Below are 23,987 nucleotides of genomic sequence, written 5' to 3' on the forward strand. Positions count from 1 at the left end.
AGCTCCTACGAGAGTTCTGCTTACTCCTGCGAGGGTTCCGCTAGCTCCTGCGAAAGTTCTACTAGCTCCTGCAAGAGTTCTGTTTGCTCCTGCGAGGGTTCTGCTTGTTCCTGCAAGAGTTCTGCTAGCTCCTGCGAGAGTTCTGCTAGCTCCTGCGAGAGTTCTGCTAGCTCCAGCGAGAGTTCTGCTAGCTCCTGCGAAAGTTCTACTAGCTCCTGCGAGAGTTCTGTTAGATCCTACAAGAGTTCTGCTAGCTCCTGCGAGAGTTCTAATAGCTCCTGCGAGAGTTCTGTTAGATCCTTCAAGAGTTCTGCTAGCTCCTACGAAAGTTCTGATTGCTCCTGCGAGAGTTCTGCTAAGCTCCTACGAGAGTTCTGCTAAGCTCCTACGAGAGTTCTGCTAGCACCTACGAGAGTTCTGCTAGCTCCTGCGAGAGTTCTGCTAGCTCCTACGAGAGTTCTGCTAGCTCCTACGAGAGTTCTGCTAGCTCCTACGAGAGTTCTGCTTGCTCCTACGAGAGTTCTGCTTGCTCCTACGAGAGTTCTGTTAGCTCCTACGAGAGTTCTGCTTGCTCCTACGAGAGTTTTGCTAGCTATTACGAGAGTTCTTCTAGCTCCTATGAGAGTTCTGCTAGCTCCTACGAGAGTTCTGCTATCTCCTGCAAAAGTTCTGCTAGCTCCTACGAGAGTTCTGCTTGGTCCTACGAGAATTCTGCTAGCTCCTGCGAGAGTTCTGCTAGCTCCTGCGAGAGTTCTGCTAGCTCCTGCGAGAGTTCTGCTAGCTCCTGTGAGAGTTCTGCAAGCTCCAACGAGAGTTCTGCTAGCTCCTACGAAAGATCTGCTAGCTCCTACGAGAGTTCTGCTAGCTCCTGCGAGAGTTCTGCTAGCTCCTGCGAGAGTTCTGTTAGCTCCTGCGAGAGTTCTGCTAGCTCCTGCGGGAGTTCTACTAGCTCCGGCGAGAGTTCTGCTAGCTCTTGCGAGAGTTCTGCTAGCTCCTGCGAGAGTTCTGCTAGCTACTACGAGAGTTCTACTAGCTCTTGCGAGAGTTCTGCTAGCTCCTGCGAGAGTTCTGCTAGCTACTACGAGAGTTCTACTAGCTCCTGCGAGAGTTCTGCTAGCTCCTACGAGAGTTCTACTAGCTGCTGCGAGAGTTCTACTAGCTCCTGCAAGAGTTCTGCTAGCTCCTGCAAGAGTTCTGCTAGCTCCTACAAGGGTTCTGCTTGTTCCAGCAAGGGTTCTGCTTGTTCCTGAGAGAGTTCTGCTAGCTCCTGCGAGAGTTCTAGTAGCTACTACGAGAGTTCTGTTAGCTCCTGCGAGAGTTCTGCTAGCTCCTGACAGAGTTCTGCTAGCTCCTGCCAGAGTTCTGCTAGCTCCTGCGAGAGTTCTGCTAGCACCTGCAAGAGTTCTGCTAGCTCTTACGAGAGTTCTACTAGCTTCAGCGAGAGTTCTGCTAGTTCCTGCAAGAGTTCTGCTAGCTACTGCGAGAGTTCTGCTAGCTCCTGCGAGAGTTCTGCTAGCTCCTGCGAAATTCTGCTTGCTCCTGCGAGGGTTCTGTTTGTTCCCGCGAGAGTTCTGCTAGTTCCTGCGAAAGTTCTGCTAGCTCCTGCGAGAGTTCTGCTAGCTTCAGCGAGAGTTCTGCTAGCTCCGGCGAAAGTTCTGCTAGCTCCTGCGAGAGTTCTGCTAGCTCCTGCGAGAGTTCTGCTAGCTCCTGCGAGGGTTCTGCTAGCTCCTGCGAGAGTTCTGCTAGCTCCTGCGAGAGTTCTGCTAGCTCCTGCGAGAGTTCTGCTTGCTCCTGCGAGGGTTCTCCTAGCTCCAGCGAGAGTTCTGCTAGCTCCTACGGGAGTTCTACTAGCTCGAGCGAGAGTTCTGCTAGCTCATGCGAGAGTTCTGCTAGCTCTTGCCAGAGTTCTGCTAGCTTCTGCAAGAGTTCTGCTTGCTCCTGCGAGAGTTCTGCTAGCTCCTGTGAGAGTTCTGCTAGCTCCTGCAAGAGTTCTGCTAGCTCCTGCGAGAGTTCTGCTTGCTCCTGCGAGGGTTCTGCTTGCTCCTGCGAGGGTTCTGCTTGTTCCTGCAAGAGTTCTGCTAGCTCTTGCGAGAGCTCTGCTAGCTCCTGCGAGAGTTCTGCTAGCTCCTACGAGAGTTCTGTTAGCTCCTGCGAGAGTTCTGCTAGCTCCTGCGAAAGTTCTGCTTGCTCCTACGAGAGTTCTGCGAGCTCCTACGAGAGTTCTGCTCGCCCCTACAAGAGTTCTGCTAGCTCCCATGAGAGTTCTGCTAAGCTCCTACAAGAGTTCTGCTAAGATCCTACAAGAGTTCTGCTAAGATCCTACGAGAGCTCTGCTAGCTCCTACGAGAGTTCTGCTAGCTCCTGTGAGAGTTCTGTTAGCTCCTGCGAGAGTTCTGCTAGCTCCTGCGAGAGTTCTGCTAGCTCCTGCGAGGGTTCTGCTTGTTCCCGCGAGTGTTCTGCTAGCTCCTGCGCGAGTTCTGCTAGCTCCTACGAGAGTTCTAGTAGCTCCAGCGAGAGTTCTGCTAGCTCCTGCGAGAGTTCTGCTAGCTCTTGCCAGAGTTCTGCTAGCTCCTGCAAGAGTTCTGCTTGCTCCTGCGAGAGTTCTGCTAGCTCCTGCGAGAGTTCTGCTTGCTTCTGCGAGGGTTCTGCTTGCTCCTGCGAGGGTTCTGCTTGTTCCTGCGAGAGTTCTGCTAGCTCTTGCGAGAGTTCTGCTAGCTGCTACGAGAGTTCTGTTAGCTCCTGCGAGAGTTCTGCTAGCTCCTGCGAGAGTTCTGCTAGCTCCTGCGAGAGTTCTGCTTGCTCCTACGGGAGTTCTGCTAGCTCCTACGAGAGTTCTGCTTGCTCCTACTAGAGTTCTGCTAGCTCTTACGAGAGTTCTGCTAGCTCCAACGAGAGTTCTGCTAGCTCTTACGAGAGTTCTGCTAGCTCCTACGAGAGTTCTGCTAGCTCCTACGAGAGTTCTGTTAAGCTCCTACGAGAGTTCTGCTAGCTCCTACGAGAGTTCTGTTAGCTCCTACGAGAGTTTTGCTAGCTCTTACGAGAGTTCTGCTTGCTCCTACGAGAGTTCTGCTAGCTCCTGCGAGAGTTCTGCTAGCTCCTGCGAGAGTTCTGTTAGCTCCTGCGAGAGTTCTGCAAGCTCCTGCGAGAGTTCTGCCTGCTCCTGCGAAAGTTCTGCTAGTTCCTGCGAGAGTTCTGCTTGCTCCTACGAGAGTTTTGCTAGCTCTTACGAGAGTTCTGCTTGCTCCTACGAGAGTACTGCTAGCTCCTACGAGAGTTCTGTTAGCTCCTACGAGAGTTTTGCTAGCTCTTACGAGAGTTCTGCTTGCTCCTACTAGAGTTTTGCTAGCTCTTACGAGAGTTCTACTTGCTCCTACGAGACTTCTGCTAGCTCCTGCGAGAGTTCTGCTAGCTCTTGCGAGAGTTCTTCTAGCTCCTGCGAGAGTTCTGCTAGCTCCTGCGAGAGTTTTGCTAGCTCCTACGAGAGTTCTGCTAGCTCCTACGAGAGTTCTGTTTGATCCTACGAGAGTTCTGCTAGCTCCTGCGAGAGTTCTGCTATCTCCTACGAAAGTTCTGCTAGCTCCTACGAGAGTTCTGCTAGCTCCTGCGAGAGTTCTGCTTGCTCCTACGAAAGTTCTGCTAGCTCCTACGAGAGTTTTGCTTGCTCCTGCAAGAGTTCTGCTTGCTCCTACGAAAGTTTTGCTAGCTCCTGCTAGAGTTCTGCTAGCTCCTGCGAGAGTTCTACTAGCTCCTACGAGAGTTCTGCTAGCTCCTACGAGAGTTCTGCTAGCTCCTACGAGAGTTTTGCTAGCTCCTGCGAGAGTTCTGATAGCTCCTGCGAGAGTTCTACTAGCTCCTGCGAGAGTTCTGCTAGCTCCTACGAGAGTTCTGATAGCTCCTGCGAGAGTTCTGCTAGCACCTACGAGAGTTCTGCTAGCACCTGCGAGAGTTCTGCAAGCTCCTTCGAGAGTTCTGCTTGCTCCTGCAAGAGTTCTGCTTGCTCCTGCGAGAGTTCTGCTAACTCCTACGAGAGTTCTGCTTGCTCCTACGAGAGTTTTGCTTGCTCCTGCAAGAGTTCTGCTTGCTCCTGCAAGAGTTCTGCTTGCTCCTACGAAAATTCTGCTAGCTCCTGCGAGAGTTCTATTAGCTCCTGCGAGAGTTCTGCTTGCTCCTGCGAGAGTTCTGCTTGCTCCTGCAAGAGTTCTGCTTGCTCCTACGAAAATTCTGCTAGCTCCTGCGAGAGTTCTATTAGCTCCTGCGAGAGTTCTGCTTGCTCCTGCGAGAGTTCTGCTAGCTCCTGCGAGAGTTCTGCTAGCTCCTACAAGAGTTCTGTTTGATCCTACGAGAGTTCTGCTTGCTCCTGCGAGAGTTCTGCTATCTCCTACGAAAGTTCTGCTAGCTCCTACGAGAGTTGTGCTTGCTCCTGCGAGAGTTCTGCTAGCTCCTACGAGAGTTCTGCTAGCTCCTACGAGAGTTCTGTTTGATCCTACGAGAGTTCTGCTAGCTCCCGCGAGAGTTCTGCTATCTCCTACGAAAGTTCTGCTAGCTCCTACGAGAGTTCTGCTAGCTCCTGCGAGAGTTCTGCTTGCTCCTACGAAAGTTCTGCTAGCTTCTACGAGAGTTTTGCTTGCTCCTGCAAGAGTTCTGCTTGCTCCTACGAAAGTTTTGCTAGCTCCTGCTAGAGTTCTGTTAGCTCCTGCGAGAGTTCTACTAGCTCCTTCGAGAGTTCTGCTAGCTCCTACGAGAGTTCTGCTAGCTCCTACGAGAGTTTTGCTAGCTCCTGCGAGAGTTCTGATAGCTCCTGCGAGAGTTCTACTAGCTCCTGCGAGAGTTCTGCTAGCTCCTACGAGAGTTCTGATAGCTCCTGCGAGAGTTCTGCTAGCACCTACGAGAGTTTTGCTAGCTCCTACGAGAGTTCTGCTAGCTCCTGCGAGAGTTCTGCTAGCACCTGCGAGAGTTCTGCAAGCTCCTTCGAGAGTTCTGTTTGCTCCTGCAAGAGTTCTGCTTGCTCCTGCGAGAGTTCTGCTAGCTCCTACGAGAGTTCTGCTAGCTCCTACGAGAGTTTTGCTTGCTCCTGCAAGAGTTCTGCTTGCTCCTACGAAAATTCAGCTAGCTCCTGCGAGAGTTCTATTAGCTCCTGCGAGAGTTCTGCTAGCTCGTGCGAGAGTTCCGCTAGCTCCTATGAGAGTTCTGCTAGCTCCTACGAGAGTTCTGATAGCTCGTGCGAGAGTTCTGCTAGCTCCTACGAGAGTTCTGATAGCTCCTGCGAGAGTTCTACTAGCTCCTGCGAGAGTTCTGCTAGCTCCTACGAGAGTTCTGCTAGCTCTTACGAGAGTTCTGATAACTCCTGCGAGAGTTCTACTAGCTCCTGGGAGAGTTCTGCTAGCTCCTGCGAGAGTTCTGCTAGCTCCTACGAGAGTTCTGATAGCTCCTGCAAGAGTTCTACTAGCTCCTGCGAGAGTTCTGCTAGCTCCTGCGAGAGTTCTGCTAGCTCCTACGAGAGTTCTGATAGCTCCTGCGAGAGTTCTACTAGCTCCTGCGAGAGTTCTGCTAGCTCATGCGAGAGTTCTGCTAGCTCTTGCCAGACTTCTGCTAGCTTCTACAAGAGTTCTGCTTGCTCCTGCGAGAATTCTGCTAGCTCCTGTGAGAGTTCTGCTAGTTCCTGCGAGAGTTCTGCTAGCTCCTGCGAGAGTTCTGCTTGCTCCTGCGAGGGTTCTGCTTGCTCCTGCGAGGGTTCTGCTTGTTCCTGCGAGAGTTCTGCTAGCTCTTGCGAGAGTTCTGCTAGCTCCTGCGAGAGTTCTGCTAGCTCCTGCGAGAGTTCTGCTAGCTCCTACGAGAGTTCTGTTAGCTCCTGCGAGAGTTCTGCTAGCTCCTGCGAGAGTTCTGCTTGCTCCTACGAGAGTTCTGCTAGCTCCTACGAGAGTTCTGCTCGCCCCTACAGGAGTTCTGCTAGCTCCCATGAGATTTCTGCTAAGCTCCTAAAAGAGTTCTGCTAAGATCCTACAAGAGTTCTGCTAAGATCCTACGAGAGCTCTGCTAGCTCCTACGACAGTTCTGCTAGCTCCTGTGAGAGTTCTGTTAGCTTCTGCGAGAGTTCTGCTAGCTCCTGCGAGAGTTCTGCTAGCTCCTGCGAGGGTTCTGCTTGTTCCCGCGAGAGTTCTGCTAGCTCCTGCGCGAGTTCTGCTAGCTCCTACGAGAGTTCTAGTAGCTCCAGCGAGAGTTCTGCTAGCTCCTGCCAGAGTTCTGCTAGCTCTTGCCAGAGTTCTGCTAGCTCCTGCAAGAGTTCTGCTTGCTCCTGCGAGAGTTCTGCTAGCTCCTGCGAGAGATCTGCTTGCTCCTGCGAGGGTTCTGCTTGCTCCTGCGAGGGTTCTGCTTGTTCCTGCGAGAGTTCTGCTAGCTCTTGCGAGAGTTCTGCTAGCTTCTGCGAGAGTTCTGTTAGCTCCTGCGAGAGTTCTGCTAGCTCCTGCGAGAGTTCTGTTAGCTCCTGCGAGAGTTCTGCTTGCTCCTCCGAGAGTTCTGCTAGCTCCTACGAGAGTTCTGCTTGCTCCTACTAGAGTTTCGTCTAGCTCCAACGAGAGTTCTGCTAGCTCCTACGAGAGTTCTGCTAGCTCCAACGAGAGTTCTGCTAGCTCCTACGAGAGTTCTGCTAGCTCCTACGAAAGTTTTGCTAAGCTCCTACGAGAGTTCTGCTAGCTCCTACGAGAGTTCTGTTAGCTCCTGCGAGAGTTTTGCTAGCTCCTACGAGAGTTCTGCTAGCTCCTGCGAGAGTTCTGCTATCTCCTACGAAAGTTCTGCTAGCTCCTACGAGAGTTCTGCTAGCTCCTGCGAGAGTTCTGCTTGCTCCTACGAAAGTTCTGCTAGCTCCTACGAGAGTTTTGCTTGCTACTGCAAGAGTTCTGCTTGCTCCTACGAAAGTTCTGCTAGCTCCTGCGAGAGTTCTGCTAGCTCCTACAAGAGTTCTGCTAGCTCCTACGAGAGTTCTGCTGGCTCCTACAAGAGTTCTGCTAGCTCCTACGAGAGTTTTGCTAGCTCCTGCGAGAGTTCTGATAGCTCCTGCGAGAGTTCTACTTGCTCCTGCGAGAGTTCTGCTAGCTCCTACGAGAGTTCTGCTACCTCCTGCGAGAGTTCTGCTAGCTCCTGCGAGAGTTCTGCTAGCTCCTACGAGAGTTCTGCTAGCTCCTACGCGAGTTCTGATAGCTCCTGCGAGAGTTCTGCTAGCTCCTACGAGAGTTCTGCTAGCTCCTACGAGAGTTCTGATAGCTCCTGCGAGAGTTCTACTAGCTCCTGCGAGAGTTCTGCTAGCTCCTACGAGAGTTCTGCTAGCTCCTACGAGAGCTCTGATAGCTCCTGCGAGAGGTCTACTAGCTCCTGCGAGAGTTCTGCTAGCTCCTGCGAGAGTTCTGCTAGCTCCTACGAGAGTTCTGCTAGCTCCTACGAGAGTTTTGCTAGCTCCTACGAGAGTTCTGGTAGCTCCTGCGAGAGTTCTGCTAGCTCCTGCGAGAGTTCTGCTAGCTCCTACGAGAGTTCTGATAGCTCCTGCGAGAGTTCTACTAGCTCCTGCGAGAGTTCTACTAGCTCTTGCGAGAGTTCTACTAGCTCCTGCGAGAGTTCTACTAGCTCCTGCGAGAGTTCTGCTAGCTCCTGCGAGAGTTCTGCTAGCTCCTACGAGAGTTTTGCTAGCTCCTACGAGAGTTCTACTAGCTCCTACGAGAGTTTTGCTAGCTCCTGCGAGAGTTCTACTAGCTCCTGCGAGAGTTCTGCTAGCTCCTGCGAGAGTTCTGCTGGCTCCTATGAGAGTTCTGATAGCTCCTGCGAGAGTTCTACTAGCTCCTGCGAGAGTTCTACTAGCTCCTGCGAGAGTTCTGCTAGCTCCTACGAGAGTTCTGCTAGCTCCTACGAGAGTTTTGCTAGCTCCTACGAGAGTTCTGCTAGCTCCTGCGAGAGTTCTACTAGCTGCTGAGAGAGTTCTGCTTGCTCCTGCGAGAGTTTTGCTAGCTCCTACGAGAGTTCTGGTAGCTCCTGCGAGAGTTCTGCTAGCTCCTGCGAGAGTTCTGCTAGCTCCTACGAGAGTTCTGATAGCTCCTGCGAGAGTTCTACTAGCTCCTGCGAGAGTTCTACTAGCTCCTGCGAGAGTTCTACTAGCTCCTGCGAGAGTTCTACTAGCTCCTGCGAGAGTTCTGCTAGCTCCTGCGAGAGTTCTGCTAGCTCCTACGAGAGTTTTGCTAGCTCCTACGAGAGTTCTACTAGCTCCTACGAGAGTTTTGCTAGCTCCTACGAGAGTTCTGCTAGCTCCTGCGAGAGTTCTGCTAGCACCTGCGAGAGTTCTGCAAGCTCCTTCGAGAGTTCTGCTTGCTCCTGCAAGAGTTCTGCTTGCTCCTGCGAGAGTTCTGCTAGCTCCTACGAGAGTTCTGCTAGCTCCTACGAGAGTTTTGCTTGCTCCTGCAAGAGTTCTGCTTGCTCCTACGAAAATTCAGCTAGCTCCTGCGAGAGTTCTATTAGCTCCTGCGAGAGTTCTGCTTGCTCCTGTGAGAGTTCTGCTAGCTCTTACGAGAGTTCTGCTAGCTCCTACGAGAGTTCTGCTAGCTCCTACGAGAGTTCTGTTAAGCTCCTACGAGAGTTCTGCTAGCTCCTACGAGAGTTCTGTTAGCTCCTACGAGAGTTTTGCTAGCTCTTACGAGAGTTCTGCTTGCTCCTACGAGAGTTCTGCTAGCTCCTGCGAGAGTTCTGCTAGCTCCTGCGAGAGTTCTGTTAGCTCCTGCGAGAGTTCTGCAAGCTCCTGCGAGAGTTCTGCCTGCTCCTGCGAAAGTTCTGCTAGTTCCTGCGAGAGTTCTGCTTGCTCCTACGAGAGTTTTGCTAGCTCTTACGAGAGTTCTGCTTGCTCCTACTAGAGTTTTGCTAGCTCTTACGAGAGTTCTGCTTGCTCCTACGAGAGTACTGCTAGCTCCTACGAGAGTTCTGTTAGCTCCTACGAGAGTTTTGCTAGATCTTACGAGAGTTCTGCTTGCTCCTACTAGAGTTTTGCTAGCTCTTACGAGAGTTCTACTTGCTCCTACGAGACTTCTGCTAGCTCCTGCGAGAGTTCTGCTAGCTCTTGCGAGAGTTCTTCTAGCTCCTGCGAGAGTTCTGCTAGCTCCTGCGAGAGTTCTGCTAGCTCCTACGAGAGATCTGCTAGCTCCTACGAGAGTTCTGTTTGATCCTACGAGAGTTCTGCTAGCTCCTGCGAGAGTTCTGCTATCTCCTACGAAAGTTCTGCTAGCTCCTACGAGAGTTCTGCTAGCTCCTGCGAGAGTTCTGCTTGCTCCTACGAAAGTTCTGCTAGCTCCTACGAGAGTTTTGCTTGCTCCTGCAAGAGTTCTGCTTGCTCCTACGAAAGTTTTGCTAGCTCCTGCTAGAGTTCTGCTAGCTCCTGCGAGAGTTCTACTAGCTCCTACGAGAGTTCTGCTAGCTCCTACGAGAGTTCTGCTAGCTCCTACGAGAGTTTTGCTAGCTCCTGCGAGAGTTCTGATAGCTCCTGCGAGAGTTCTACTAGCTCCTGCGAGAGTTCTGCTAGCTCCTACGAGAGTTCTGATAGCTCCTGCGAGAGTTCTGCTCGCACCTACGAGAGTTCTGCTAGCACCTGCGAGAGTTCTGCAAGCTCCTTCGAGAGTTCTGCTTGCTCCTGCAAGAGTTCTGCTTGCTCCTGCGAGAGTTCTGCTAACTCCTACGAGAGTTCTGCTAGCTCCTACGAGAGTTTTGCTTGCTCCTGCAAGAGTTCTGCTTGCTCCTGCAAGAGTTCTGCTTGCTCCTACGAAAATTCTGATAGCTCCTGCGAGAGTTCTATTAGCTCCTGCGAGAGTTCTGCTTGCTCCTGCGAGAGTTCTGCTAGCTCCTGCGAGAGTTCTGCTAGCTCCTACGAGAGTTCTGCTTGCTCCTGCGAGAGTTCTGCTAGCTCCTACGAGAGTTCTGCTAGCTCCTACGAGAGTTCTGTTTGATCCTACGAGAGTTCTGCTAGCTCCCGCGAGAGTTCTGCTATCTCCTACGAAAGTTCTGCTAGCTCCTACGAGAGTTCTGCTAGCTCCTGCGAGAGTTCTGCTTGCTCCTACGAAAGTTCTGCTAGCTTCTACGAGAGTTTTGCTTGCTCCTGCAAGAGTTCTGCTTGCTCCTACGAAAGTTTTGCTAGCTCCTGCTAGAGTTCTGTTAGCTCCTGCGAGAGTTCTACTAGCTCCTTCGAGAGTTCTGCTAGCTCCTACGAGAGTTCTGCTAGCTCCTACGAGAGTTTTGCTAGCTCCTGCGAGAGTTCTGATAGCTCCTGCGAGAGTTCTACTAGCTCCTGCGAGAGTTCTGCTAGCTCCTACGAGAGTTCTGATAGCTCCTGCGAGAGTTCTGCTAGCACCTACGAGAGTTTTGCTAGCTCCTACGAGAGTTCTGCTAGCTCCTGCGAGAGTTCTGCTAGCACCTGCGAGAGTTCTGCAAGCTCCTTCGAGAGTTCTGTTTGCTCCTGCAAGAGTTCTGCTTGCTCCTGCGAGAGTTCTGCTAGCTCCTACGAGAGTTCTGCTAGCTCCTACGAGAGTTTTGCTTGCTCCTGCAAGAGTTCTGCTTGCTCCTACGAAAATTCAGCTAGCTCCTGCGAGAGTTCTATTAGCTCCTGCGAGAGTTCTGCTTGCTCCTGTGAGAGTTCTGCTAGCTCCTGCGAGAGTTCCGCTAGCTCCTACGAGAGTTCTGCTAGCTCCTACGAGAGTTCTGATAGCTCCTGCGAGAGTTCTACTAGCTCCTGCGAGAGTTCAGCTAGCTCCTACGAGAGTTCTGCTAGCTCCTACGAGAGTTCTGATAACTCCTGCGAGAGTTCTACTAGCTCCTGGGAGAGTTCTGCTAGCTCCTGCGAGAGTTCTGCTAGCTCCTACGAGAGTTCTGATAGCTCCTGCGAGAGTTCTACTAGCTCCTGCGAGAGTTCTGCTAGCTCCTGCGAGAGTTCTGCTAGCTCCTACGAGAGTTCTGATAGCTCCTGCGAGAGTTCTACTAGCTCCTGCGAGAGTTCTGCTAGCTCATGCGAGAGTTCTGCTAGCTCTTGCCAGAGTTCTGCTAGCTCCTACGAGAGTTCTGCTAGCTCCTACGAGAGTTCTGATAGCTCCTGCGAGAGTTCTACTAGCTCCTGCGAGAGTTCTGCTAGCTCCTACGAGAGTTCTGCTAGCTCCTACGAGAGCTCTGATAGCTCCTGCGAGAGGTCTACTAGCTCCTGCGAGAGTTCTGCTAGCTCCTGCGAGAGTTCTGCTAGCTCCTACGAGAGTTCTGCTAGCTCCTACGAGAGTTTTGCTAGCTCCTACGAGAGTTCTGGTAGCTCCTGCGAGAGTTCTGCTAGCTCCTGCGAGAGTTCTGCTAGCTCCTACGAGAGTTCTGATAGCTCCTGCGAGAGTTCTACTAGCTCCTGCGAGAGTTCTACTAGCTCTTGCGAGAGTTCTACTAGCTCCTGCGAGAGTTCTACTAGCTCCTGCGAGAGTTCTGCTAGCTCCTGCGAGAGTTCTGCTAGCTCCTACGAGAGTTTTGCTAGCTCCTACGAGAGTTCTACTAGCTCCTACGAGAGTTTTGCTAGCTCCTGCGAGAGTTCTACTAGCTCCTGCGAGAGTTCTGCTAGCTCCTGCGAGAGTTCTGCTGGCTCCTATGAGAGTTCTGATAGCTCCTGCGAGAGTTCTACTAGCTCCTGCGAGAGTTCTACTAGCTCCTGCGAGAGTTCTGCTAGCTCCTACGAGAGTTCTGCTAGCTCCTACGAGAGTTTTGCTAGCTCCTACGAGAGTTCTGCTAGCTCCTGCGAGAGTTCTACTAGCTGCTGAGAGAGTTCTGCTTGCTCCTGCGAGAGTTTTGCTAGCTCCTACGAGAGTTCTGGTAGCTCCTGCGAGAGTTCTGCTAGCTCCTGCGAGAGTTCTGCTAGCTCCTACGAGAGTTCTGATAGCTCCTGCGAGAGTTCTACTAGCTCCTGCGAGAGTTCTACTAGCTCCTGCGAGAGTTCTACTAGCTCCTGCGAGAGTTCTACTAGCTCCTGCGAGAGTTCTGCTAGCTCCTGCGAGAGTTCTGCTAGCTCCTACGAGAGTTTTGCTAGCTCCTACGAGAGTTCTACTAGCTCCTACGAGAGTTTTGCTAGCTCCTACGAGAGTTCTGCTAGCTCCTGCGAGAGTTCTGCTAGCACCTGCGAGAGTTCTGCAAGCTCCTTCGAGAGTTCTGCTTGCTCCTGCAAGAGTTCTGCTTGCTCCTGCGAGAGTTCTGCTAGCTCCTACGAGAGTTCTGCTAGCTCCTACGAGAGTTTTGCTTGCTCCTGCAAGAGTTCTGCTTGCTCCTACGAAAATTCAGCTAGCTCCTGCGAGAGTTCTATTAGCTCCTGCGAGAGTTCTGCTTGCTCCTGTGAGAGTTCTGCTAGCTCTTACGAGAGTTCTGCTAGCTCCTACGAGAGTTCTGCTAGCTCCTACGAGAGTTCTGTTAAGCTCCTACGAGAGTTCTGCTAGCTCCTACGAGAGTTCTGTTAGCTCCTACGAGAGTTTTGCTAGCTCTTACGAGAGTTCTGCTTGCTCCTACGAGAGTTCTGCTAGCTCCTGCGAGAGTTCTGCTAGCTCCTGCGAGAGTTCTGTTAGCTCCTGCGAGAGTTCTGCAAGCTCCTGCGAGAGTTCTGCCTGCTCCTGCGAAAGTTCTGCTAGTTCCTGCGAGAGTTCTGCTTGCTCCTACGAGAGTTTTGCTAGCTCTTACGAGAGTTCTGCTTGCTCCTACTAGAGTTTTGCTAGCTCTTACGAGAGTTCTGCTTGCTCCTACGAGAGTACTGCTAGCTCCTACGAGAGTTCTGTTAGCTCCTACGAGAGTTTTGCTAGATCTTACGAGAGTTCTGCTTGCTCCTACTAGAGTTTTGCTAGCTCTTACGAGAGTTCTACTTGCTCCTACGAGACTTCTGCTAGCTCCTGCGAGAGTTCTGCTAGCTCTTGCGAGAGTTCTTCTAGCTCCTGCGAGAGTTCTGCTAGCTCCTGCGAGAGTTCTGCTAGCTCCTACGAGAGATCTGCTAGCTCCTACGAGAGTTCTGTTTGATCCTACGAGAGTTCTGCTAGCTCCTGCGAGAGTTCTGCTATCTCCTACGAAAGTTCTGCTAGCTCCTACGAGAGTTCTGCTAGCTCCTGCGAGAGTTCTGCTTGCTCCTACGAAAGTTCTGCTAGCTCCTACGAGAGTTTTGCTTGCTCCTGCAAGAGTTCTGCTTGCTCCTACGAAAGTTTTGCTAGCTCCTGCTAGAGTTCTGCTAGCTCCTGCGAGAGTTCTACTAGCTCCTACGAGAGTTCTGCTAGCTCCTACGAGAGTTCTGCTAGCTCCTACGAGAGTTTTGCTAGCTCCTGCGAGAGTTCTGATAGCTCCTGCGAGAGTTCTACTAGCTCCTGCGAGAGTTCTGCTAGCTCCTACGAGAGTTCTGATAGCTCCTGCGAGAGTTCTGCTCGCACCTACGAGAGTTCTGCTAGCACCTGCGAGAGTTCTGCAAGCTCCTTCGAGAGTTCTGCTTGCTCCTGCAAGAGTTCTGCTTGCTCCTGCGAGAGTTCTGCTAACTCCTACGAGAGTTCTGCTAGCTCCTACGAGAGTTTTGCTTGCTCCTGCAAGAGTTCTGCTTGCTCCTGCAAGAGTTCTGCTTGCTCCTACGAAAATTCTGATAGCTCCTGCGAGAGTTCTATTAGCTCCTGCGAGAGTTCTGCTTGCTCCTGCGAGAGTTCTGCTAGCTCCTGCGAGAGTTCTGCTAGCTCCTACGAGAGTTCTGCTTGCTCCTGCGAGAGTTCTGCTAGCTCCTACGAGAGTTCTGCTAGCTCCTACGAGAGTTCTGTTTGATCCTACGAGAGTTCTGCTAGCTCCCGCGAGAGTTCTGCTATCTCCTACGAAAGTTCTGCTAGCTCCTACGAGAGTTCTGCTAGCTCCTGCGAGAGTTCTGCTTGCTCCTACGAAAGTTCTGCTAGCTTCTACGAGAGTTTTGCTTGCTCCTGCAAGAGTTCTGCTTGCTCCTACGAAAGTTTTGCTAGCTCCTGCTAGAGTTCTGTTAGCTCCTGCGAGAGTTCTACTAGCTCCTTCGAGAGTTCTGCTAGCTCCTACGAGAGTTCTGCTAGCTCCTACGAGAGTTTTGCTAGCTCCTGCGAGAGTTCTGATAGCTCCTGCGAGAGTTCTACTAGCTCCTGCGAGAGTTCTGCTAGCTCCTACGAGAGTTCTGATAGCTCCTGCGAGAGTTCTGCTAGCACCTACGAGAGTTTTGCTAGCTCCTACGAGAGTTCTGCTAGCTCCTGCGAGAGTTCTGCTAGCACCTGCGAGAGTTCTGCAAGCTCCTTCGAGAGTTCTGTTTGCTCCTGCAAGAGTTCTGCTTGCTCCTGCGAGAGTTCTGCTAGCTCCTACGAGAGTTCTGCTAGCTCCTACGAGAGTTTTGCTTGCTCCTGCAAGAGTTCTGCTTGCTCCTACGAAAATTCAGCTAGCTCCTGCGAGAGTTCTATTAGCTCCTGCGAGAGTTCTGCTTGCTCCTGTGAGAGTTCTGCTAGCTCCTGCGAGAGTTCCGCTAGCTCCTACGAGAGTTCTGCTAGCTCCTACGAGAGTTCTGATAGCTCCTGCGAGAGTTCTACTAGCTCCTGCGAGAGTTCAGCTAGCTCCTACGAGAGTTCTGCTAGCTCCTACGAGAGTTCTGATAACTCCTGCGAGAGTTCTACTAGCTCCTGGGAGAGTTCTGCTAGCTCCTGCGAGAGTTCTGCTAGCTCCTACGAGAGTTCTGATAGCTCCTGCGAGAGTTCTACTAGCTCCTGCGAGAGTTCTGCTAGCTCCTGCGAGAGTTCTGCTAGCTCCTACGAGAGTTCTGATAGCTCCTGCGAGAGTTCTACTAGCTCCTGCGAGAGTTCTGCTAGCTCATGCGAGAGTTCTGCTAGCTCTTGCCAGAGTTCTGCTAGCTTCTACAAGAGTTCTGCTTGCTCCTGCGAGAGTTCTGCTAGCTCCTGTAAGAGTTCTGCTAGTTCCTGCGAGAGTTCTGCTAGCTCCTGCGAGAGTTCTGCTTGCTCCTGCGAGGGTTCTGCTTGCTCCTGCGAGGGTTCTGCTTGTTCCTGCGAGAGTTCTGCTAGCTCTTGCGAGAGTTCTGCTAGCTCCTGCGAGAGTTCTGCTAGCTCCTGCGAGAGTTCTGCTAGCTCCTACGAGAGTTCTGTTAGCTCCTGCGAGAGTTCTGCTAGCTCCTGCGAGAGTTCTGCTTGCTCCTACGAGAGTTCTGCTAGCTCCTACGAGAGTTCTGCTCGCCCCTACAGGAGTTCTGCTAGCTCCCATGAGAGTTCTCCTAAGCTCCTAAAAGAGTTCTGCTAAGATCCTACAAGAGTTCTGCTAAGATCCTACGAGAGCTCTGCTAGCTCCTACGACAGTTCTGCTAGCTCCTGTGAGAGTTCTGTTAGCTTCTGCGAGAGTTCTGCTAGCTCCTGCGAGAGTTCTGCTAGCTCCTGCGAGGGTTCTGCTTGTTCCCGCGAGAGTTCTGCTAGCTCCTGCGCGAGTTCTGCTAGCTCCTACGAGAGTTCTAGTAGCTCCAGCGAGAGTTCTGCTAGCTCCTGCCAGAGTTCTGCTAGCTCTTGCCAGAGTTCTGCTAGCTCCTGCAAGAGTTCTGCTTGCTCCTGCGAGAGTTCTGCTAGCTCCTGCGAGAGATCTGCTTGCTCCTGCGAGGGTTCTGCTTGCTCCTGCGAGGGTTCTGCTTGTTCCTGCGAGAGTTCTGCTAGCTCTTGCGAGAGTTCTGCTAGCTTCTGCGAGAGTTCTGTTAGCTCCTGCGAGAGTTCTGCTAGCTCCTGCGAGAGTTCTGCTAGCTCCTGCGAGAGTTCTGCTTGCTCCTCCGAGAGTTCTGCTAGCTCCTACGAGAGTTCTGCTTGCTCCTACTAGAGTTTCGTCTAGCTCCAACGAGAGTTCTGCTAGCTCCTACGAGAGTTCTGCTAGCTCCAACGAGAGTTCTGCTAGCTCCTACGAGAGTTCTGCTAGCTCCTACGAAAGTTTTGCTAAGCTCCTACGAGAGTTCTGCTAGCTCCTACGAGAGTTCTGTTAGCTCCTGCGAGAGTTTTGCTAGCTCCTACGAGAGTTCTGCTAGCTCCTGCGAGAGTTCTGCTATCTCCTACGAAAGTTCTGCTAGCTCCTACGAGAGTTCTGCTAGCTCCTGCGAGAGTTCTGCTTGCTCCTACGAAAGTTCTGCTAGCTCCTACGAGAGTTTTGCTTGCTACTGCAAGAGTTCTGCTTGCTCCTACGAAAGTTCTGCTAGCTCCTGCGAGAGTTCTGCTAGCTCCTACAAGAGTTCTGCTAGCTCCTACGAGAGTTCTGCTGGCTCCTACAAGAGTTCTGCTAGCTCCTACGAGAGTTTTGCTAGCTCCTGCGAGAGTTCTGATAGCTCCTGCGAGAGTTCTACTAGCTCCTGCGAGAGTTCTGCTAGCTCCTACGAGAGTTCTGCTACCTCCTGCGAGAGTTCTGCTAGCTCCTGCGAGAGTTCTGCTAGCTCCTACGAGAGTTCTGCTAGCTCCTACGCGAGTTCTGATAGCTCCTGCGAGAGTTCTGCTAGCTCCTACGAGAGTTCTGCTAGCTCCTACGAGAGTTCTGATAGCTCCTGCGAGAGTTCTACTAGCTCCTGCGAGAGTTCTGCTAGCTCCTACGAGAGTTCTGCTAGCTCCTACGAGAGCTCTGATAGCTCCTGCGAGAGTTCTACTAGCTCCTGCGAGAGTTCTGCTAGCTTCTGCGAGAGTTCTGCTAGCTCCTACGAGAGTTCTGCTAGCTCCTACGAGAGTTTTGCTAGCTCCTACGAGAGTTCTGGTAGCTCCTGCGAGAGTTCTGCTAGCTCCTGCGAGAGTTCTGCTAGCTCCTGCGAGAGTTCTGATAGCTCCTGCGAGAGTTCTACTAGCTCCTGCGAGAGTTCTACTAGCTCTTGCGAGAGTTCTACTAGCTCCTGCGAGAGTTCTACTAGCTCCTGCGAGAGTTCTGCTAGCTCCTGCGAGAGTTCTGCTAGCTCCTACGAGAGTTTTGCTAGCTCCTACGAGAGTTCTACTAGCTCCTACGAGAGTTTTGCTAGCTCCTGCGAGAGTTCTACTAGCTCCTGCGAGAGTTCTGCTAGCTCCTGCGAGAGTTCTGCTAGCTCCTATGAGAGTTCTGATAGCTCCTGCGAGAGTTCTACTAGCTCCTGCGAGAGTTCTACTAGCTCCTGCGAGAGTTCTGCTAGCTCCTACGAGAGTTCTGCTAGCTCCTACGAGAGTTTTGCTAGCTCCTACGAGAGTTCTGCTAGCTCCTGCGAGAGTTCTACTAGCTGCTGAGAGAGTTCTGCTTGCTCCTGCGAGAGTTTTGCTAGCTCCTACGAGAGTTCTGGTAGCTCCTGCGAGAGTTCTGCTAGCTCCTGCGAGAGTTCTGCTAGCTCCTACGAGAGTTCTGATAGCTCCTGCGAGAGTTCTACTAGCTCCTGCGAGAGTTCTACAAGCTCCTGCGAGAGTTCTACTAGCTCCTGCGAGAGTTCTACTAGCTCCTGCGAGAGTTCTGCTAGCTCCTGCGAGAGTTCTGCTAGCTCCTACGAGAGTTTTGCTAGCTCCTACGAGAGTTCTACTAGCTCCTACGAGAGTTTTGCTAGCTCCTACGAGAGTTCTGCTAGCTCCTGCGAGAGTTCTGCTAGCACCTGCGAGAGTTCTGCAAGCTCCTTCGAGAGTTCTGCTTGCTCCTGCAAGAGTTCTGCTTGCTCCTGCGAGAGTTCTGCTAGCTCCTACGATAGTTCTGCTAGCTCCTACGAGAGTTTTGCTTGCTCCTGCAAGAGTTCTGCTTGCTCCTACGAAAATTCAGCTAGCTCCTGCGAGAGTTCTATTAGCTCCTGCGAGAGTTCTGCTTGCTCCTGTGAGAGTTCTGCTAGCTCTTACGAGAGTTCTGCTAGCTCCTACGAGAGTTCTGCTAGCTCCTACGAGAGTTCTGTTAAGCTCCTACGAGAGTTCTGCTAGCTCCTACGAGAGTTCTGTTAGCTCCTACGAGAGTTTTGCTAGCTCTTACGAGAGTTCTGCTTGCTCCTACGAGAGTTCTGCTAGCTCCTGCGAGAGTTCTGCTAGCTCCTGCGAGAGTTCTGTTAGCTCCTGCGAGAGTTCTGCAAGCTCCTGCGAGAGTTCTGCCTGCTCCTGCGAAAGTTCTGCTAGTTCCTGCGAGAGTTCTGCTTGCTCCTACGAGAGTTTTGCTAGCTCTTACGAGAGTTCTGCTTGCTCCTACTAGAGTTTTGCTAGCTCTTACGAGAGTTCTGCTTGCTCCTACGAGAGTACTGCTAGCTCCTACGAGAGTTCTGTTAGCTCCTACGAGAGTTTTGCTAGCTCTTACGAGAGTTCTGCTTGCTCCTACTAGAGTTTTGCTAGCTCTTACGAGAGTTCTACTTGCTCCTACGAGACTTCTGCTAGCTCCTGCGAGAGTTCTGCTAGCTCTTGCGAGAGTTCTTCTAGCTCCTGCGAGAGTTCTGCTAGCTCCTGCGAGAGTTCTGCTAGCTCCTACGAGAGTTCTGCTAGCTCCTACGAGAGTTCTGTTTGATCCTACGAGAGTTCTGCTAGCTCCTGCGAGAGTTCTGCTATCTCCTACGAAAGTTCTGCTAGCTCCTACGAGAGTTCTGCTAGCTCCTGCGAGAGTTCTGCTTGCTCCTACGAAAGTTCTGCTAGCTCCTACGAGAGTTTTGCTTGCTCCTGCAAGAGTTCTGCTTGCTCCTACGAAAGTTTTGCTAGCTCCTGCTAGAGTTCTGCTAGCTCCTGCGAGAGTTCTACTAGCTCCTACGAGAGTTCTGCTAGCTCCTACGAGAGTTCTGCTAGCTCCTACGAGAGTTTTGCTAGCTCCTGCGAGAGTTCTGATAGCTCCTGCGAGAGTTCTACTAGCTCCTGCGAGAGTTCTGCTAGCTCCTACGAGAGTTCTGATAGCTCTTGCGAGAGTTCTGCTAGCACCTACGAGAGTTCTGCTAGCACCTGCGAGAGTTCTGCAAGCTCCTTCGAGAGTTCTGCTTGCTCCTGCAAGAGTTCTGCTTGCTCCTGCGAGAGTTCTGCTAACTCCTACGAGAGTTCTGCTAGCTCCTACGAGAGTTTTGCTTGCTCCTGCAAGAGTTCTGCTTGCTCCTGCAAGAGTTCTGCTTGCTCCTACGAAAATTCTGCTAGCTCCTGCGAGAGTTCTATTAGCTCCTGCGAGAGTTCTGCTTGCTCCTGCGAGAGTTCTGCTAGCTCCTGCGAGAGTTCTGCTATCTCCTACGAAAGTTCTGCTAGCTCCTACGAGAGTTCTGCTTGCTCCTGCGAGAGTTCTGCTAGCTCCTACGAGAGTTCTGCTAGCTCCTACGAGAGTTCTGTTTGATCCTACGAGAGTTCTGCTAGCTCCCGCGAGAGTTCTGCTATCTCCTACGAAAGTTCTGCTAGCTCCTACGAGAGTTCTGCTAGCTCCTGCGAGAGTTCTGCTTGCTCCTACGAAAGTTCTGCTAGCTTCTACGAGAGTTTTGCTTGCTCCTGCAAGAGTTCTGCTTGCTCCTACGAAAGTTTTGCTAGCTCCTGCTAGAGTTCTGTTAGCTCCTGCGAGAGTTCTACTAGCTCCTTCGAGAGTTCTGCTAGCTCCTACGAGAGTTCTGCTAGCTCCTACGAGAGTTTTGCTAGCTCCTGCGAGAGTTCTGATAGCTCCTGCGAGAGTTCTACTAGCTCCTGCGAGAGTTCTGCTAGCTCCTACGAGAGTTCTGATAGCTCCTGCGAGAGTTCTGCTAGCACCTACGAGAGTTTTGCGAGCTCCTACGAGAGTTCTGCTAGCTCCTGCGAGAGTTCTGCTAGCACCTGCGAGAGTTCTGCAAGCTCCTTCGAGAGTTCTGTATGCTCCTGCAAGAGTTCTGCTTGCTCCTGCGAGAGTTCTGCTAGCTCCTACGAGAGTTCTGCTAGCTCCTACGAGAGTTTTGCTTGCTCCTGCAAGAGTTCTGCTTGCTCCTACGAAAATTCAGCTAGCTCCTGCGAGAGTTCTATTAGCTCCTGCGAGAGTTCTGCTTGCTCCTGTGAGAGTTCTGCTAGCTCCTGCGAGAGTTCCGCTAGCTCCTACGAGAGTTCTGCTAGCTCCTACGAGAGTTCTGATAGCTCCTGCGAGAGTTCTACTAGCTCCTGCGAGAGTTCTGCTAGCTCCTACGAGAGTTCTGCTAGCTCCTACGAGAGTTCTGATAACTCCTGCGAGAGTTCTACTAGCTCCTGGGAGAGTTCTGCTAGCTCCTGCGAGAGTTCTGCTAGCTCCTACGAGAGTTCTGATAGCTCCTGCGAGAGTTCTACTAGCTCCTGCGAGAGTTCTGCTAGCTCCTGCGAGAGTTCTGCTAGCTCCTACGAGAGTTCTGATAGCTCCTGCGAGAGTTCTACTAGCTCCTGCGAGAGTTCTGCTAGCTCATGCGAGAGTTCTGCTAGCTCTTGCCAGAGTTCTGCTAGCTTCTACAAGAGTTCTGCTTGCTCCTGCGAGAGTTCTGCTAGCTCCTGTAAGAGTTCTGCTAGTTCCTGCGAGAGTTCTGCTAGCTCCTGCGAGAGTTCTGCTTGCTCCTGCGAGGGTTCTGCTTGCTCCTGCGAGGGTTCTGCTTGTTCCTGCGAGAGTTCTGCTAGCTCTTGCGAGAGTTCTGCTAGCTCCTGCGAGAGTTCTGCTAGCTCCTGCGAGAGTTCTGCTAGCTCCTACGAGAGTTCTGTTAGCTCCTGCGAGAGTTCTGCTAGCTCCTGCGAGAGTTCTGCTAGCTCCTGCGAGAGTTCTGCTAGCTCCTACGAGAGTTTTGCTAGCTCCTACGAGAGTTCTACTAGCTCCTGCGGGAGTTCTGCTAGCTCCTACGAGAGTTTTGCTAGCTCCTACGAGAGTTCTGCTAGCTCCTGCGAGAGTTCTACTAGCTCCTGCGAGAGTTCTGCTTGCTCCTGCGAGCGTTCTGCTAGCTCCTGCGAGAGTTCTGCTAGCTCCTACGAGAGTTCTGCTAGCTCCTACGAGAGTTCTGATAGCTCCTGCGAGAGTTCTACGAGCTCCTGCGAGAGTTCTACTAGCTTTTACGAGAGTTCTGCTAGCTCCTACGAGAGTTCTGCTAGCTCCTGTGAGAGTTCTGCTAGCTCCTGCGAGAGTTCTGCTAGCTCCTGCGAGAGTTCTGCTAGCTCCTACGAGAGTTCTGATAGCTCCTGCGAGAGTTCTACTAGCTCCTGCGAGAGTTCTGCTAGCTCCTGTGAGAGTTCTGCTCGCTCCTACGAGAGTTCTGATAGCTCCTGCGAGTGTTCTACTAGCTCCTGCGAGAGTTCTACTAGCTCCTGCGAGAGTTCTACTAGCTTTTACGAGAGTTCTGCTAGCTCCTACGAGAGTTCTGCTAGCTCCTACGAGAGTTCTGATAGCTCCTGCGAGAGTTCTACTAGCTCCTACGAGAGTTCTACTAGCTTTTACGAGAGTTCTGCTAGCTCCTACGAGAGTTCTGCTAGCTCCTACGAGAGTTCTGCTAGCTCCTGTGAGAGTTCTGCTAGCTCCTGCGAGAGTTCTGCTAGCTCCTGCGAGAGTTCTGCTAGCTCCTACGAGAGTTCTGCTAGCTTCTACGAGAGTTCCGCTAGCTCCTACGAGATTCTACTATCTTTTACGAGAGTTCTGCTAGCTCCTACGAGAGTTCTGCTAGCTCCTGTGAGAGTTCTGCTAGCTCCTGCGAGAGTTCTGCTAGCTCCTGCGAGAGTTCTGCTAGCTCCTATGAGAGTTCTGCTAGCTCCTACGAGAGTTCTGCTAGCTTTTACGAAAGTTCTCCTAGCTCCTACGAGAGTTCTGCTAGATTTTACGAGAGTTCTGCTAGCTTCTACGAGAGTTCTGCTAGCTCCTACGAGAGTTCTGCTAGCTTTTACGAGAGTTCTGCTAGCTCCTGCGAGAGTTCTGCTAGCTCCTACGAGAGTTCTGTTAGCTCCTGCGAGAGTTCTACTAGCTCCTGCGATAGTTCTACTAGCTCCTGCGAGAGTTCTACTAGCTCCTGCGAGAGTTCTACTAGCTCCTGCGAGAGTTCTGCTAGCTCCTGCGAGAGTTCTGCTAGCTCCTACGAGAGTTTTGCTAGCTCCTACGAGAGTTCTACTAGCTCCTACGAGAGTTTTGCTAGCTCCTGCGAGAGTTCTACTAGCTCCTGCAAGAGTTCTGCTAGCTCCTGCGAGAGTTCTGCTAGCTCCTACGAGAGTTCTGATAGCTCCTGCGAGAATTCTACTAGCTCCTGCGAGAGTTCTACTAGCTCCTACGAGAGTTCTGCTAGCTCCTGCGAGAGTTCTACTAGCTCCTGCGAGAGTTCTGCTTGCTCCTGCGAGAGTTCTGCTAGCTCCTGCGAGAGTTCTGCTAGCTCCTACGAGAGTTCTGCTAGCTCCTACGAGAGTTCTGATAGCTCCTGCGAGAGTTCTACTAGCTCCTGCGAGAGTTCTACTAGCTTTTACGAGAGTTCTGCTAGCTCCTACGAGAGTTCTGCTAGCTCCTGTGAGAGTTCTGCTAGCTCCTGCGAGAGTTCTGCTAGCTCCTGCGAGAGTTCTGCTAGCTCCTACGAGAGTTCTGATAGCTCCTACGAGAGTTGCGCTAGCTCCTACGAGATTCTACTATCTTTTACGAGAGTTCTGCTAGCTCCTACGAGAGTTCTGCTAGCTCCTGTGAGAGTTCTGCTAGCTCCTGCGAGAGTTCTGCTAGCTCCTGTGAGAGTTCTGCTAGCTCCTATGAGAGTTCTGCTAGCTCCTACGAGAGTTCTGCTAGCTTTTTCGAAAGTTCTCCTAGCTCCTACGAGAGTTCTGCTAGATTTCACGAGAGTTCTGCTAGCTTCTACGAGAGTTCTGCTAGCTCCTACGAGAGTTCTGCTAGCTTTTACGAGAGTTCTGCTAGCTCCTACGAGAGTTCTGCTAGCTCCTACGAGAGTTCTGCTATCTTTTACGAGAGTTCTGCTAGCTCCTACGAGAGTTCTGCTAGCTCCTTCGAGAGTTCTGCTAGCTCCTGCGAGAGTTCTGCTAGCTCCTACGAGAGTTCTGCTAGCTCCTACGAGAGTTCTGCTAGCTCCTGCTAGAGTTCTGTTAGCTCCTGCGAGAGTTCTACTAGCTCCTTCGAGAGTTCTGCTAGCTCCTACGAGAGTTCTGCTAGCTCCTACGAGAGTTTTGCTAGCTCCTGCGAGAGTTCTGATAGCTCCTGCGAGAGTTCTACTAGCTCCTGCGAGAGTTCTGCTAGCTCCTACGAGAGTTCTGATAGCTCCTGCGAGAGTTCTGCTAGCACCTACGAGAGTTTTGCGAGCTCCTACGAGAGTTCTGCTAGCTCCTGCGAGAGTTCTGCTAGCACCTGCGAGAGTTCTGCAAGCTCCTTCGAGAGTTCTGTATGCTCCTGCAAGAGTTCTGCTTGCTCCTGCGAGAGTTCTGCTAGCTCCTACGAGAGTTCTGCTAGCTCCTACGAGAGTTTTGCTTGCTCCTGCAAGAGTTCTGCTTGCTCCTACGAAAATTCAGCTAGCTCCTGCGAGAGTTCTATTAGCTCCTGCGAGAGTTCTGCTTGCTCCTGTGAGAGTTCTGCTAGCTCCTGCGAGAGTTCCGCTAGCTCCTACGAGAGTTCTGCTAGCTCCTACGAGAGTTCTGATAGCTCCTGCGAGAGTTCTACTAGCTCCTGCGAGAGTTCTGCTAGCTCCTACGAGAGTTCTGCTAGCTCCTACGAGAGTTCTGATAACTCCTGCGAGAGTTCTACTAGCTCCTGGGAGAGTTCTGCTAGCTCCTGCGAGAGTTCTGCTAGCTCCTACGAGAGTTCTGATAGCTCCTGCGAGAGTTCTACTAGCTCCTGCGAGAGTTCTGCTAGCTCCTGCGAGAGTTCTGCTAGCTCCTACGAGAGTTCTGATAGCTCCTGCGAGAGTTCTACTAGCTCCTGCGAGAGTTCTGCTTGCTCCTGCGAGAGTTCTGCTAGCTCCTGCGAGAGTTCTGCTAGCTCCTACGAGAGTTTTGCTTGCTCCTGCAAGAGTTCTGCTTGCTCCTACGAAAGTTTTGCTAGCTCCTGCTAGAGTTCTGCTAGCTCCTGCGAGAGTTCTACTAGCTCCTACG

General features: G+C 52.1%; 2 protein-coding genes across 2 annotated transcripts in view; both read right to left on the minus strand.

Annotated features, from left to right (window-relative positions):
- The window catches only part of LOC123756883 (calcium-activated chloride channel regulator 1), a 125,597-nt gene that overhangs the window by 68,426 nt on the left and 33,184 nt on the right, over positions 1 to 23,987 (minus strand). The window lies entirely within an intron of this gene.
- On the minus strand, positions 8,551 to 15,267 carry LOC138368979 (aspartic and glutamic acid-rich protein-like). Its single transcript, XM_069331713.1, has 3 exons — positions 15,226 to 15,267; positions 10,595 to 10,663; positions 8,551 to 8,836 (listed from the first exon to the last, which is right to left on the minus strand). Exons 1-3 carry the CDS (start codon positions 15,265 to 15,267, stop codon positions 8,690 to 8,692), a joined length of 258 nt encoding a protein of 85 aa, XP_069187814.1. The 3' UTR covers positions 8,551 to 8,689.

This window comes from Procambarus clarkii, chromosome 26 (assembly GCF_040958095.1).
Source record: "Procambarus clarkii isolate CNS0578487 chromosome 26, FALCON_Pclarkii_2.0, whole genome shotgun sequence".
Lineage (NCBI taxonomy): Eukaryota > Metazoa > Arthropoda > Malacostraca > Decapoda > Cambaridae > Procambarus > Procambarus clarkii.

Excerpts from the sequence above, each read along its gene's own strand:
- LOC138368979 (XM_069331713.1), bottom strand. The coding sequence starts at position 15,267 with ATGGGAGCTAGCAGAACTCCTGTAGGGGCGAGCAGAACTCTC. Across the intron at positions 10,664-15,225 it reads TAGGGGCGAGCAGAACTCTC|GAGCTAGCAGAACTCTCACA; the intron begins GTAGGAGCTAGC and ends GAACTCTCGCAG. Across the intron at positions 8,837-10,594 it reads TAGAACTCTCGCAGGAGCTA|GAGCAAGCAGAACTCTCGCA; the intron begins GCTGAATTTTCG and ends AAACTCTCGTAG.